At 41.2% G+C, this 16,140-nt stretch overlaps 1 protein-coding gene across 1 annotated transcript in view; it reads left to right on the forward strand.

Annotated features, from left to right (window-relative positions):
- The first annotated feature begins 265 nt into the window (after positions 1 to 265).
- The window catches only part of LOC145410102 (uncharacterized), a 17,539-nt gene continuing 1,664 nt past the window's right edge, over positions 266 to 16,140 (forward strand). The window contains exons 1-2 of the mRNA XM_080280305.1: positions 266 to 271; positions 14,171 to 15,211. Of these exons, the coding sequence (XP_080136431.1) occupies positions 266 to 271; positions 14,171 to 15,211 (1,047 nt within the window). The remainder of the gene's footprint in view (positions 272 to 14,170; positions 15,212 to 16,140) is intronic.

Raw genomic sequence — 16,140 nt, forward strand, 5'->3', positions numbered from 1 at the left:
GTGTCTCCTGTGTGTGTGTGTGTGTGTGTGTGTGTTGGAGTCAGTTGGTTGGGCGGGCGGGGTTAATGAGGTTGAATGCTGGGTGTGGTAGTTCGGTGCACTGCCAGAGTGGGTCGGCAGGATGGTTGGTATAGGTGGAATGGGATGTTGTTGGGTGTGGTGTGTGGAATTGCTGCTGGTGGGTTGTAGGGGTAGATGGGTAAGTGAGTGGATGTGTTTGGTGGCCTGGATGGGTGAGTGGCTGGATATGTGGGTCGTCGGGGAGATGTCGGTAAGTTAGGTTTAGATGGGAGAATTTTGGTAGACGAGTCGGGTTCGAATGGGTGAATGGGATGGGGGAGTGAATGAGGTTGGGTAAGAAGAGTGGTTGGACATTTTGAAGGGACGGGTGGGTCAGTGGGAGGAGTGGGTGGATACGATGGGTGGGTAGGCTGGGTCGAGTGGGTAGGCTGAGTGGGGTGGGTGGGCAGGGAGGGTGAGTTCTCAGGGAGAAGTAGGAAGGTTGTGTGGGTAGATGCGATGGATGACATTGTTGGGTGTGCAAGGTGGGTGGAATTCGTCGGTGGGAAGGGTAGTTGGTAGCGGTCGTTGGGCAAAATAGGTCATGGGAATGTGTGGCCAGAGTGGGTCATTGGAGTGAGTGGGCACGGCGGGTCGCCAGGGTTGCTGAGACGATTGGGTGGCCGGGGTGCTCTGGGTGGGTGGTTGGGTTTGTGGGTTAGGTGGCTGGATCGGTTCAGGGTGGATAGGTGAATGGCTGGATGTGTTGAGTGTACCGTTCGTTGAGCTTCGTGGGTGGCATTCGTGAGTTACCAGAGTGGGTGGCCGGGATCGGTGGGTTGGATGGGTCACCCAGGTGTCTGGGTAGGGTGAGTGGCCAGGATGAGGTTGGTGAGTTGTGTTGGATGGGTTGAGTGGGTGGGTGGATATGTGGCTCCTCTGGTGAGAGGACAGGAGAGGTACTTACAGGGCTTGTAATCATATAAATTGTTGCTGTTGCTTGGATTTAAGTGTATCACAAGTCCTCGTGGGCCCTTTGGGACCCCTCGCACTTGCTCCTGCTGAGGGCTCTCGCGTTTATGTGCTGTTCTAGTCTAAAGTTGTCACTTGGATTTTTTGCAGCTAACCAACTGATCGTGTTATTTGCAGCTTCGGGAATGGAACCCAAGTTGTCCCAGGGCAAGCCAAAATACTTTAGTTGTACTCCTGTGGGCAAAAAATTCTAATGAGATTCTATGCCGGGCATGGGGAGTGGAGTTTTTTTTGGTCAAAATGTAATCGCTCATTAAATATAGTAAAAGTTTTTCAATCGTGATGGGCCCACGTTTTTTCACATCAGCGAATTTTTTACGATTTCTGCGCCAGTTTTGGTGCGATTTGAATGTGTAGTTTCGGCTGCCCAAAATACACACACACACACACACACACACACACACACACACACACACACACAGTTTAATATATCACCCTCCACTCGGCAAAAGCGATCATGCAGTACTAAATTATAACTTCAGGATAGCATATGACGGTAAACAGCAATGACAGTTACAAAAAGAGCCTAAACTATAAAAAGGGAAATTATCAAGACCTAAAGAAGTATTTCTTAGAGGTTGATTGGGAAAATGAGCTTAGAGGACAAGATTTAAATGCTGTATATAAAAAATTCTGTGAATTTTATGAAATAGGAGTCCAGAAGTACATCCCACAGCACAAAGAAGCAGATAAGAAAATACAGAAATGGTTCAATACAGAATGTAAAAAATCAAAAGAAAGAAGAGATTTGTTGTGGAATAGATACAGAAGACACAATAGTGAAAGGGCGTATAATAATTACAAACAGGCAAGAAACGACTATACAAGAATAAGGAGGGAAGCCCAAAAACAGTTTGAGGAGGATATAATAAATAAAAGTAGTGATCAACCAAAGCTGTTTTACAGCTATATCAGAAGCAAAACCAAAGTAAAAGATATAATACAATCCATTACGGACGAGGGAATCACTTATACACAAGAGAAAGATATTTGTGAAGCACTAAATAAGAATTTCCAATTAGTTTTTACAGAAGAAAAAAATTTTGAGAGGGACTATGTGGAACACGCATGTCCACACATACTACCAGATATACAAATAGCAGAAAAAGTAATACAGGAGGAGTTAAGTAGATTAGACAGAGGAAAAGCAAGTGGTCCTGATGAAATTTCATGTTGGGTATTACGAGAATGTGCAAAGGAGTTAAGTAAACCATTATTTTTAATTTTCAAGAAATCCTTGAGTCAAGGGAAACTACCTGATATTAGGAAAAAAGCAAATATAGTCCCCTTATTCAAGAAAGGAAATAGACAAAATCCTCTCAACTACTGACCAGTATCACTGACCAGTGTCGTAAGCAAGGTATTAGAAAAACTTATAAGAAAAGCTTGGGTAAATCATCTAGAAGAACACAGTATGATAACAGAAAAACAGTTTAGTTTAAGAAAAGGAAAATCATGTGTTACTAATCTGTTGAGCTACTATGACAGAGTAACAAACACAGTACAGGAAAGGGAAGGATGGGTGAACAGTATCTATTTAGATTTTAAGAAAGCTTTTGACACAGTACCACACCAAAGACTTTTATGGAAACTGTACCATCAAGGAGGAATTCGAGGCAAACTGTTTTGTTGGATGCAAGACTTTCTCATAAAAAGAGAAATGAGGACAGTACTAAGAGGAAACTACTCATCATGGAAAGAAGTGACTAGTGGAGTACCACAGGGTTCGGTACTGGCACCAATCATGTTTTTAGTGTATATAAATGATATAAAGAGTAACACTGGAAATGAGAGCTATCTGAATATGTTTGCAGATGATGCAAAAATACAAACGAGAATTACTAGCACAGACTCTTGTAGGGAGCTACAAGAAGAATTAAATAAACTTCATGATTGGAGTAGTACATGGCAAATGGAATTCAATGTGGACAAGTGTCATGTAATCAAGTTTGGTAAAAGTGGAAAAAGACCTGATTGGGATTATACGTTAGGAAATAAAACCCTGTACACATCAGAAAGAGAGAAAGACCTAGGTGTGATTATCAATAACAGACTATCTCCAGCTGACCACATCAGCGAGAAGGTACGGAACATGTATACACTGCTTGCAAATATGAGAATAGCATTCACATACATAAATGAAGACATGCTAAGAGGGATAATAACATCATTCATTAGACCAACCCTGGAATATGCATCAGTAGTCTGGAGTCCTCATCTCAAAAAGCATATAGACAAGATTGAAAAAGTTCAAAGGGCCGCTACAAGATGGATACCAAGCTTAAGGGACCTAAGCTAGGAAGAAAGACTAAATAAACTGAATCTACCAACACTACAGGAGAGAAGGAAAAGAGGTGACATGATAATGCTATATAAGTGCATATCAGGAAAGGAGAAAATAGACATAAATGATTACTTAACATATGGAGAAGCATAAGCAAGAGGACACTGCAAAAAACTGCATAAGAAGAGAGGTGATAAAGACGTAAGGAAATTCAGTTTCCCAAAGAGAGTAATTGATCAATGGAATGCACTACCGAATGAAATAGTGTATGCCAAAACAATTCACAAATTTAAGGATATGTACGATAAATATGGTTTAAGACACGGGACAGTACGAGCCTGACTCATTCCTGTAAAGATTCAATTAGGTAAGAACACACACACACACACACACACACACACACACACACACACACACACACACACACGGTTACTGCTATAGTATATTTGATTAAGAAGATGTTGGATATTTGGAAACCAAACTCTAATTATTAGGATCATTGTACAGAAGTCTGCTGTAACTTCGATAGAATTACTTCTCATGGACCTTCATATGGATCTATGCACGTGATAATTCACCTAATAGTAGGATAAATGAAAGTTACATTACACTAGGCATGACATGAGATGTAGCGAAGCTTCACATCTCCGATCTAACCGCCTAACAAATCAGTGTATTGGTGGGGGTAAGGTGGGTTAGTTGGGGGGTAGACATGTGTGATTAACCTGACCTCTAGTGCCAGATCACCCCGTCCCCTGGTTGATGGACGGAACTTTTGTCCGTGGGTGTACAGTGCATGTCCAGTTCTGTGCTAGGAATCCTTGTTAATTTTCTCATTAAATTTCCGTTATTATTCTTTTCTAGTTTTTGAATGTTTGCATGTCTATGTGAGAGATATATAGTTGCTTACACACACACACACACACACACACACACACACACACACACACACACACACAGAGTTAGAGAGAGAGAGAGAGAGAGAGAGAGAGAGATCCGTTTATAACGATGTTACTTACTTTAGTTTTAGTGACAAAAATTGTATAACAACAAAATTTCATACATCTGCAAACACCCGCAACATCCTCATACAACAAGTGTGAATGTGGATGCAAATGTTTTATAACCCAGAGATTACGTTCTCTTTAATAATTCTTATTATTAATAAATTAAATGCTACTGCGTTAAACCCTTGTGGACAACTATATTGTAAATCCATGTAAATACTTTGGAATTTTCCATTGACCTAACTGCGCCTACGTGGCGAGTATGAAATGCCTCACGGGAAAAATGAATGAGGGTTTAATACATGCGAGGGAATACTTGGCTTGGCTTTAGTTTAATTAAAACTAAGATTAATTATAGTTAAATCCGCTTTGCATATATCATGAAGTAATCTAACTGTATTTAGCATTGTAATTAAATAATAGTTGGCACCTTTACAATCCTATGAGGGATCAAAGACTCGCCATGTTCACACAGTCTGCTACCAAGGCTCGTTGAGTTAGCACCCTCTGAAATACGCACCTAAAGGACGCTTGGAAGCCCAGGCAACCAACCGAAACATCAGGCTCGTCATCATCTGTTGTCCGACTCTTTCTGGATAAGTAACCTTTACGATTTGGCCAAATCAATGGGGAATTAGCTAGGAGATAGGAGAATAATAACTAGGTGGGTTGGAATATCAATCACACCTGAACCTTCTAAGAGTCTTGTGTGAATTTACTTAAGGTAGTGCTAGACTAACACTTGTCAGATAAGGGAGTGTACAAAAATTTTCTGACATATTCTCTGGTGCCCCTGAGAGTGAGGAAAACAGATGTGTGCTGATGCACTGAATGATTTTAGGGTTGTGTTCGTTGGGCACAGCCTACTCCCACGTTCTGTAGACGTGGATGACGTGGAAATACGTATATACAGAGCTCCTGGTGGAAGAGCAAGTTGCTCTTCTGATGATGAGAGGCTAAATGCCGGATTAGATTGGGAGCATGACCGCACTATCCTTTTCCTGGGAGAAAATGATTTTTATGACGATGTGGAAGTTAATGAAATTGTTGAAAACATACTAGCCGTGGTAGGAGACATTGATGGTTCACGTAAATCCTCGGTTACCATAACCCTTCTTGAGCCTAGAAACCTACCATATGGTTCACCAGTTTGCTGTGGTATGTATAAATGAATTAGCAGAGCCGTGAATAGGAAGCTGCAAAAGATTAGGAAAGGGAATGATTTTATCCACTGTAATGCAAAGCCTTTCCAAGCAACTCTAAAAACCGATGGTATACATTGGAATCATCAAGGCAGAGAAGCGGTTCTGCAGAAGTTTATAAATTACATAGAATTGAAGAAAGGACAGTTCTATGCTATACAAGCTATGGGTAGACCCATGTTATACTAAGATGTAAATAGTTCTGAGCTCAGGGAATATGGGTTATTTGGAAACTGGGTATGGGGATAAAAGCGTAACCCCAGAGGTTTAACAACCCAGGGAGATAGGTTTAATACCATAAACCCAATTCCTACACTCCTCAAAATTTAAAATGATTAATTAGCTCTGAGCCTAGGGAACTATGGGTTATTTTGGAAACTGAGTGTGGGGTTAGACATAACCCTGGAGGTTTAATCCGAGGTGTCCTGACGACGTATGGATACATTGCCACGTTTTGTCACGGTGACACCCGACGACGTATCCATACGTTTTGCAACTGCGAGGTCCGTCATTTGCACATTTTTCAAGTTTTGTGGGTGATTTTTGGTAGGCATTTGTGGGAAACCTTTCTCGACCCCTCATCAGGCAGGGAAATTGCCTGGCCCTGCCTGAAACCCCCTCCCCCCCACATGCCATTTTCTTGGTGACTCACCTATTAGCAGTAACCTGGCTAGTAAAGACAAGTCGTGCCATGGTCTCTCCAATGACGAAATTCAAGGCGAAAGTTATTCCTGAGGTGAAGGACAAAGAAAGAAAGAAGCCAGAGGAAGAAACAAGCAGAAGTGATGAGACAGTAACATTATAAGGGAAAGTGAGGTATGTTGATGTGTTTGATGAGTGAAGAATGCTTAGGTAGCCTATATTATTGTCTGAAAACCAATATACTCTTGTGCTACATATATTCGTACGAAATAAATAAATATCTAACGAATAATGAGTGATATGGAATAGTTACCCCTTCCATAGAACCGTTTTCTCTGGAGCCTGGCCTGAGAGAACAGGGTACCAGTGTGAAGGAGCTGTTAGCTGTACAGTATTTCTAAACTCAACTGAGCACTTTCTGACTTTTCGATGCTTCTCGTAAAAAGCGGAGGTTTTAGCCAAAAAAAGCGTTTTGAAAATGAGCCGGGATTGGGGGGGGGGGTCATTGGTGAAAAATTTGCCGGGATGCGGTGGGTTAACAACCCAGGGAGATAGGTTTAATACCATAAACCCAATCCAGAGCCAACCCACCCCTGAATCACATCTTTTTTATGTTTCTGCCCAGAATTGTGCGAAGTCTGTTCTTCGCTCTGCTAAAAATAATTTCATCGGTACTAAATGCTCTCAACTCGCCAACTCGAATTCTTCCCGCTCCTTCTGGCACCTTGCCAAAAACCTTTCTAACAACTTTACCTCATCATCCTTCCCTCCTCTTTTCTACTCTGATGGCTGTGTAGCTATTTCTTCTTCTGATAAAGCAGATCTCTTCACTCAGACTTTCTCCTCCAATTCCACCTTAGACGATTCCGGTGCTGTTCCTCCATCACTTCCCCCCTCTGACTTCCTCATGGCTGACTTTAAAATTTCTTCAGCTGATGTATTTTCTGCCATTATTTGCCTCACTAATAACAAGGTATATGGACCTGATGGAGTCCCTCCTGTTGTTCTCAAGAACTGTGCTTCTGTGCTTACACCCTGCCTAGGTAAACTCTTTTGCCTTTGTCTTTCAACTTGTACCTTTCCTTCATGCTGGAAGTTTGCTCTCATTCAGCCAGTCCCAAAGAAGGGTGACCATTTCCAACCCTCTAACTATTGTTCAATTGTTTTAACATCCTGTGTCTCAAAAGTTTTCGAGTCTGTTCTTAACAGAAAAATTTTAAAGCATCTTCCCTATCACAACCTTCTTTCTGATCATCAGTACGGGTTCCGTCAGGGACACTCCACTGGGGATCTTCTCACCTACCTTTCAGACTCCTGGTCATCATCCTTTCGGGACTTAGGTGAAATATTTGCCATTGCACTTGACATCTCAAAGGCTTTCGATCGAGTCTGGTATAAATATTTAATTTCCGAACTGCCCTCTTACGGTTGCTAGCCTTCTATCTGTACCTTCATCTCTAGCTTCCTTTCTAGTTGTTCTATAGCTGCTGTTGTAGACGGCCATCGTTCTTCTCCTAGATCTATCAACAGTGGTGTTTCTCAGGGCTATGTCCTGTCACCAACTCTCTTCCTTTTATTCACCAATGATCTTCTGAGCTGTGCATCTAATCCTATCCACTCGTACGCTGATGATTCCACCCTTCACCTTTCCATTCAGTTTCCGCAATGTCCATCTCAGCAGTTACTTTAACAAACAAGGGATCAGGCTATGGCACACCTAATGTCTGACTTGGCTCGTATCTCTGACTGGGGTAAAAATAATCTTGTTGTTTTTAATGCATTAAAGATTCAGTTTTTACACCTATCAACCTGTCAAAATCTTCCACAGGAGTACCCACTAATGTTTAATAATATCCAGCTCAATCCTGCATCATCCTTGAACATGCCTGGGGTTTCATTCACACGGAACTTATCTTAGAAAGATCATATTGCATCTCTTTTGTAAAATCTGCTTCCAAGAGATTGGGTGTGCTAAGCCGACTCCATGCCTTCTTTACCCCTGCACAGTTGTTGACTCTATACACAGGTTTTATTCGCACCTGTTTAAAGTAGAACTCTCCTGTGTGGGGAGGCTCCCCACATACAGCTCTTTTCAACAGGGTGGAGTCAAAGGCTATTTTCTCAACTCTCCTCCTCTTACTGGCTTCCTTCAACCTCTGTCTCTTCACCGCACTGTTGCCTCTTTATCTCTTTTCTATCGCTACTTCAATGGTCACTGCTCTTCTGAACTGTCTGCTTGCATCCCTCCACCTCTACGACGGGCACGTTGCACCCGTCTGGCAACAAACTCTCATACATTTTCTGTCCAGCTCTCTAATGCAAGAGTTAACCGTTACTCCCAGTCCTTCATTTATGCAACAGGTCAACTCTGGAACTGTCTCCCTCTGTCTGTATTTCCTACTTCCTATGATATCCAGTCTTTCAAACGCAGTGTGTCCAGGCATCTCGAAATGAATGGATATTGAATTTGGCTCTCTTTTGTATAGTTTTTGTTTTGTATCTTGCAGGGAACATTTTGCGGGCTCAGCCTTTTGTTCCTCCTTCCTTCCATAAATAAAATCCCTACACTCCTCAAAATTTAAAATAATTAGATAACTACTGAGCTGGGGTAAATTTGTGATTGAAATTAATGGTTAATCTAGTAAATTAAAAATCAGTCAACATGTCTATTTTCTTGTTAAAGAGATCCTCTAGTAGTAAGGCCGGATGGGTAACGAGAGCCATAAATGATTGCAGAAAATCGTTAGATGAAACATCTCTGTCCAGGGTGAAATTAAATAGTCTCCTGAATATACTAAAGAACAGATGGAGTAAGTATGAAGAAGGCTGTGTAAATTTAGAAGCAGCCATAGTAACAGCTGATGATAAAGATCTCTTAGAGTCGGAGACTACCAAAATTGAAGGTAAATTGGAGGAATATTTAGCCTCAGCGATGTTATTAGAGTCTAAATTGGCTGAGACTGCTGCGGAAATACAAGTTGTGGAACAGCGGAGTAAAGCTGTACTATCACAAATTATGCTTGCGGAGTTTGATGGGGAGCAAAATTGGAAATCCTTTTGGGATCAGTTTAAATACTTAGTTCATGATAGAATAGATCTCCCTAATGTGAGTAAACTTGTGTTGCCCCTTGAGGAACGTAGGAGCCAGGGGCTAGGCATGTTGGTCATGACATTTAAGATGGGAATGACCAGCCTCACTCATCCTGAGTGGCATTACGTGAGCATTAAACCCCAACCATCCCTTGGATATAAACCTTCACAGGCTCAATCGGACTGGAGCACCTTAATTGCCCACTAAACCACCAGGTGCCATAATTTGGTTATATGGTTACCACCCAGCGTAGTAAATGATTTCCTGGTGTACAAGAAACGATTTGACTTGTCACTTAGTGTAGAGTCACCCGTAGATAGAAGGAAAAGGAAAGAATGAAGGAAAGAAAGACAGAAGAGGAAGGAAGGAAGAGAGGAAAAGGCAGTCACCCTAGAGCAGCGCTAGATCGAGTGAGGTTAGCCCCCCCACCTACAACACACAATAATAATAATAATAATAATAATAATAAATAATGATAATTATAATAATAATAATAATAATAATAATAATAATAATAATGATTTTAATAAAAATAATAATGATGACGATGTTGAAGATAGCGCTTTGAGAGTTGCTCTTTCTTTTGACTGAAAAATAAATTCGTCATGTATCAGCAGAGACAAATTTTCCAGATAAACCAGTAGTCTAAAAATGGGTTACTTGAAGCCCCCTCTTTTTTTCTTTTTTTTAGCCTATAACTACAGGGCTCCACTCGAAAAAAAAAAAATCTAGTTGTAGGGTAAAGAAAATTCCAAACAAAACCAACATCAAGGGAAGGATTGTTTTAGATATTTTTCCTTATGCTTTGTCTGCAGTTATTTCTGAAAAAAATAAAAAACTGAATGCGAAAATAAAAAAAAAAATTTAATTGGCAAGTACGGTCCTTGTTGTTATTATTATTATGATTATTATTGTTGTTGTTGTTGTTGTTGTTGTTGGTTTTTCTTGTTATTGTTGGTGTTATACTACTATTACTACTACTACTACTACTGTTATTATTATTATTATTATTATTATTATTATTATTATTATTATTGTTATTGTTGTCCCAGATGATTGGCTGAAGAGTGTAACTGTAAATGTGTATAAAGGGAAGGGTGATGCCCTGGAAAGAGGAAATTATAGAGGTATAAAGCTTTTAGATCAGATAATGAAGGTAATGGAGAGAGTTTTAGAAGGTATGATTAGAGAAAGTGTGAATATTGATGAGATGCAGTTTGGGTTTATGCCAGGTAGGGGGACCACTGATGCTATATTCATTGTTCGACAGCTTCAGGAATAATATATTGGTAGAAGGAGTCTTTATTTTGTTTTTGTTGATTTGGAAAAGGCCTTTGACAGAGTCCCTAGAGAAGTGGTGAAGTGAGCAATGAGAAAGCTTGGCTTGGAGGAGTGGCTGGTTAGGGTGGTTATGGCTATGTATGTGGGTGCTCACACCCAGGTAAGAGTGAATGGAGATTTGAGTGATGGGTTTTCTGTGAATGTTGGTGTGCATCAGAGGTCAGTTTTGAGTCCCATGTTGTTTATCACGGTACTTGAAGCCCTTTCACGTGACTTTAGAAACGGACTCCTGTGGGAGTTGTTGTATGCTGATGATTTGGTGTTGATTGCAGAGAACGAAAGGGAGGCGGAGGAAAGGTTTAGGAAGTGGAGAGATGTATGGGGCACAAGGGTTTAAGGGCAAATGCAGATAAAACAAAAGTGATGATATCTAGGGTTAGTGGCGGTACTGTCAAAGACGAGGGAGAGTGGCCATGTGCAGTTTGCCACAAGGGCGTGGGAAGTAACTCCATCTTGTGCGGTGTGTGTGATAAATGGGTGCATAAGAGATGTAGTGGTATCAGAGGTAGACTGAGAGATAATGCTGATTTTATGTGTACGGCTTGTCAGGGTGAGCAGGTGGAGATTGTCAGACGTGAAAGGATTGAACTTGCTGGTGAATCTCTTGAGTGTGTGGAAGAGTTTTGTTATTTGGGAGACATGTGTGCTGGAGGTGGGGCTGGAGCTAGCTCTGTGGCTAGGGTGAGGAGTGGTTGGAAGAAGTTCAGGGAGCTCTTGCCTCTCCTGACACTGAGAGGACTCTCCCTATGTGCTAAGGGGTCTCTGTATGCATCATGTGTTAGGAGTGTAATGCTGTATGGTAGTGAGACCTGGGCAGTGAAGGAGGAAGATATTCGCCAGCTCAGACGTACAGAAATGACAATGATTAGGTGGATGTGCAGTGCATCTCTGTGTCCAAGGCCTGGAGGGGCTGGGTTTACGATGGAAGAGTTGAGAGGTAGGATGGGACTGGAGTGTATTGGTGTTGTGATGAGGAGAGGTAGATTGAGATGGTTTGGACATGTGGAGAGGATGGGGGATGATAATTGGGTGAGGAAGGTGAGAAGTGTTAATATTGGGGGTGGGTTTACGAGGGGTAGACCAAGAAAGACATGGGACGAGGTCATTAAGTGTGACCTCAGGGTTAAGGGACTGAACAGGGAGGCTGCAATGGATCATGCAGCATGGAGAGCTGCCATTAGGTGACCAAGGCCGACACATGCAAGCATGTTGGAGCCTTTGACGCATGCAAGCATGTTGGAGCCTTTAAAAACGAAAACGAATTATTGTTGTTGTTGTTGTTTATTTTTCTTGTTATTGTTGGTGTTTTACTACTACTTCTACTGTTATTATTACTATTTATTATTATTATTATTATTATTATTATTATTATTTATAATAATAATAATAATAATAATTAATAATAATAATAATAATAATAATTATAATGTGGTATAAAACTGGGGTTTACTGTGAATGCTTCATTTTCAAAAGGGTTGGATTCATTATGACTGATTCTGGGTTCTTTGTTCAATTTGTTCGGGGCCTCATGCTTCGTGTTCTGAAGCTTATGTTTAAAGTCTTTTAGCATTTTAGTCAGATACATCCAGGTTGTATCTGGTAAACACCTACCTGTGTTTCTTGCTAAGTACAGCCTTACGAAAGAAGGTACTTTTTAAGTCGACCTTATAACAATTTACTTGGCAAGATAATTCTTTTATTCACTGCTGACACCGACGCCAAGTTACTGAATATGGAGAAGTTGCTACGACCTGAACGTTTTAACCCCTTAACCACGGGACGTCACTTTCGTGACGCTTGGGAGCAAGGGATCATACCGTGGGGCATCACTTTTGTGATTCTGTGTTATTTTGAATTCACCCGGGCTTTCAAGTGGTGGCTTGTATCATCTATCAATACTGCCTATGTCCAACACTAGTCACCACTCCTAATCTCATCTGTACTCCCATCCATTGTTGACATTTTAGCCATTTCTCCCCGTTCTTGACTCCCCTCTCTACCTTCCCTCCATTACCCTATCCTCTCACCTGCCCGGCCGTGCTACGCTAAGTAAATCTTCCCTGGAATTTTTCACTGATTTCATCCATTGAAATAAGCCCTATGCCCTATTCTTATACCAAATAATATATACAAGAAAGAAATAAGGTAAGTGAGAGTGCCATACACCTGAAATTGGCTAATTATCACCTGACAACACCTCACGTGCACTCGTTCGCTAATTTTCGCTGTTTATTTCCCCTTGAAATATGCTGTATAATCAATTTTCGTAATAAATATACATATAAGGAAGGAAGGGAGAAGCCTAAGTGATATTTAGATTCACCTGGAACTACCTAATTTATTATGTATTGTCTAGGTTTCCCGCCAGTCATTTCATTGCTACATATTAGCAGGTCTCACAAGGCTAAAGTTGGTAGTATTGCACTCACCCAAGCCAGGCGGCAGGAGGCCACCACTATCAGTTCACTGTCATCTTTCAAAGTGAAGGTATGTCTGTTTGCTCCTGCTAACTTCCCCCGTTTTTCAGCCCCATGCAAAGGGCCCTGTGACCTTTACCCCCTACTAAACCTCGTGTTGAAAGAGGTAAAGGGCTGACAATTGATAAAAGAGTGACTACAATCTTTCTATTGAGTAAAACAGTGCAAGTGGAATTGTAAATAATGTGTAAATAATGTGTAAACAGCGAGTGAAAGCAATGAATGTACATATACGTGAACAGTGGAAAATAGTTTTATAAGTTACTTCAAGTGACAGTGCATAACACAGTGTAAATAAAATAGAAATGTAAATAACGTAAATAAAACAGAGAACGTAAATAGAAATGTAAATGAGTAGTATTATAAGAATACGAGTATATACCCTAGGAGTAATGAACGTGAAAGTTTCACCCTAGCATGTCTGAATACTATGAGTTATGAGAGTGAAGGTGAAAGTGACAATCACTCTCAATGCTAGTTTACAGGATGAGAAAGTGAATGCTACATATTTTACTGAAGAAATTGAATGCCTACAGTGACAATAAACTACTATTACTGAAGGAAACTTATGGATAAAGACTGTAGATATATATAAGTGTTATATAGTAATAGAAATATAAACTGTGAGTGTTTTTATGAATAATAAATGACAGAACACCAGCGGCGAACTAGCGCAAGTGGGAAGGTCACATGCCCTCATAATTTTCATTGCTTACACAGTGGGTTTTTTTTGGAGTATGGATTCCAAACTATTTGAGAATCATAGAATAGTGTTTCTAGTGATAATATCAGACTGTGGTAATCATATTACGAGTTGTCGGGAAGTGTAAAGTGGAGACTTTGTTACCTAACTTCAGAGGTCTCCACAAGTCCTATGGTACTCGACGAAGGCTCAACAAACACCCCAGGAGAAAGCTGAAGGTATGTGCCATAAGCATATATGATTTTAATATTCTAGGACTAATAACTGATTTTTGGGAAATATTTTTAGAGGGTCTATTGAAGCGCGAATATGCCCGCGGGAGCCGCAAGAAAAAGCAAAACAAGCCCGCGGTGTAAGGGTTGACGGAACTCCAGATACTACCCCTGCTCAGTGGAAACATTGGTTCTGCACCTTCACTAATTTTCTCGAGTCCGTGAGTGGCGACACTGCACCAGACAAGTTCAAGCTCCTCTTTAACTACGTGTCCCCTTCAGTCTACACTCATATTGCTGATTGCAAGAACTACACTGAAGCTATTGAGGTACTGAAGGCTGTTTACGTGAAACCTACAAACGTCATCTTTGCTCGGGATCAGCTTTCTACACGGAAGCAGCTACCCAGTGAATCCATAGATCAGTTTCTACAGTCACTGAAGCTGCTGTCCAAGGAATGTGAGTTTAAGGCTGTGACTGCTGATATTTATACCCAGGAAGCCACCCGTGATGCTTTTATCTCTGGTCTCACTTCACCTATGATTCGTCAGCGACTCTTGGAGAAAGAATCTCTAACTCTACTTGAAGCTGTGCAGCTTGCTCAAAGTTTGGACTTGGCTCAGAGGAATGCCGAAGTATATGTTACTCCTCAACTCCATGAAAACTACTCGGCCACAATGGACGCCTCGACTTCTCCTAATGAAGATAATTCTTCCTGTCCCAGCCTAGAAGCTGCTGAATATATTGGGACAGCTGCTGCCTCCAAACCCTCATGTTTTTTCTGTGGTCGGTCCCGTCACTCTAGAGCTCGATGTCCTGCTCGGACCGTTGTATGCTACAAATGTGGTAAGAGGGGTCATTTTGCCAGTGTGTGTAAATCTTGGAGGGACAGAGAGGACAGAGCAAAGCGTGAGTCTGTAGCTACCATTCTGGCTACTATACCTACTGCTTCTACTCTTCCCAACGTATCTACAGCACCTACTCCACCCTGTGGCTCTGCTGCAACTATGGACCTGGTTATAGATGATGCTGGTTCCTCCAAACAACCATGCTATTCTAGTGAGTCCGTAGCTACCATTTTGGCTACTATACCTACTGCTTCTACTCCACCCAACGGGTCGACTGCACCTACTCCACCCTGCGGCTCTTCTGATGCAACTACGGACCCGGTTAAAGAGGATGCTGCTTCCTTCAAACAACCATGCTGTTCTACTGTTTCTGTAAGGGTTAATAATGTTAATATGTATGCACTAATTGATAGTGGTAAGTGATTCTAGTTTCATGCAAGCTGAGGTAGCTGAATAACTGGGCCTGAACATTACCCCTTCTAGGGCAACCGTAACTATGGCATCTTCATCCCTATCCTCAGATACCGCAGGCACTGCATTGTTAACCTTAACGTACTTGGAAATGAGTATTCAAAATTTAAATTGTCTGTCCTTCCTCATTTGTGTGCTAAAGTAATTCTAGGAAAAGACTTTATGAAGATGCATAATCAGTTGAATTTGACCTTCATGGACCTAGACCTAAGCTAACTGTTTGTGGAGTTGCTTGTATGTCCTTGGATCCTCCTTCCCTGTTCCATAACTTGATCTCTAATTGTAAGCCTGTCCCAACTCAAACTCGTAGGTTCTCCAAGTCTGATAAGGATTTCATTCGCGAGGAAGTTCAGTCTTTGCTTCGTGAAGGGATAATTGAGAAGAGCCAGTGTCCCTGGAGAGCTCAGGTTTTAGTAACTAGGGATGATCGCCATGAGCGCTGCATGGTAGTTGACTATTCTAAGACTATAAATCGTTTTACACTACTAGAAGCTTTCCCAATTCCTTGCATTAATGACTTGGTCCATAAAATGGCAAGGTATAGGGTGTTCAGCGAGCTTGATCTTAAAAGTGCTTATTACCAGGTTCCCCTTAGGGATGAGGAGAAAATGTACACTGCTTTTGAGGCTGATGGGCAATTATTTCAGTACACTTAACTAATGCGGTGGCTGCTTTCCAGCATGTGATTACTACTTTGATTACCGATAATAACCTGGAAGCCACTTATGCTTATATTGATGATGTTATAATCTGTGGATTTGGGCAAAAGGATCATGATTGTAATCTTGAGTGCTTCATGGAAGTTGCTTCTAAGTATAATCTTACTTTGA

This window comes from Coenobita brevimanus, chromosome 84, assembly GCF_032717465.1.
Source record: "Coenobita brevimanus isolate Jiangsu-jjx chromosome 84, ASM3271746v2, whole genome shotgun sequence".
NCBI lineage: Eukaryota > Metazoa > Arthropoda > Malacostraca > Decapoda > Coenobitidae > Coenobita > Coenobita brevimanus.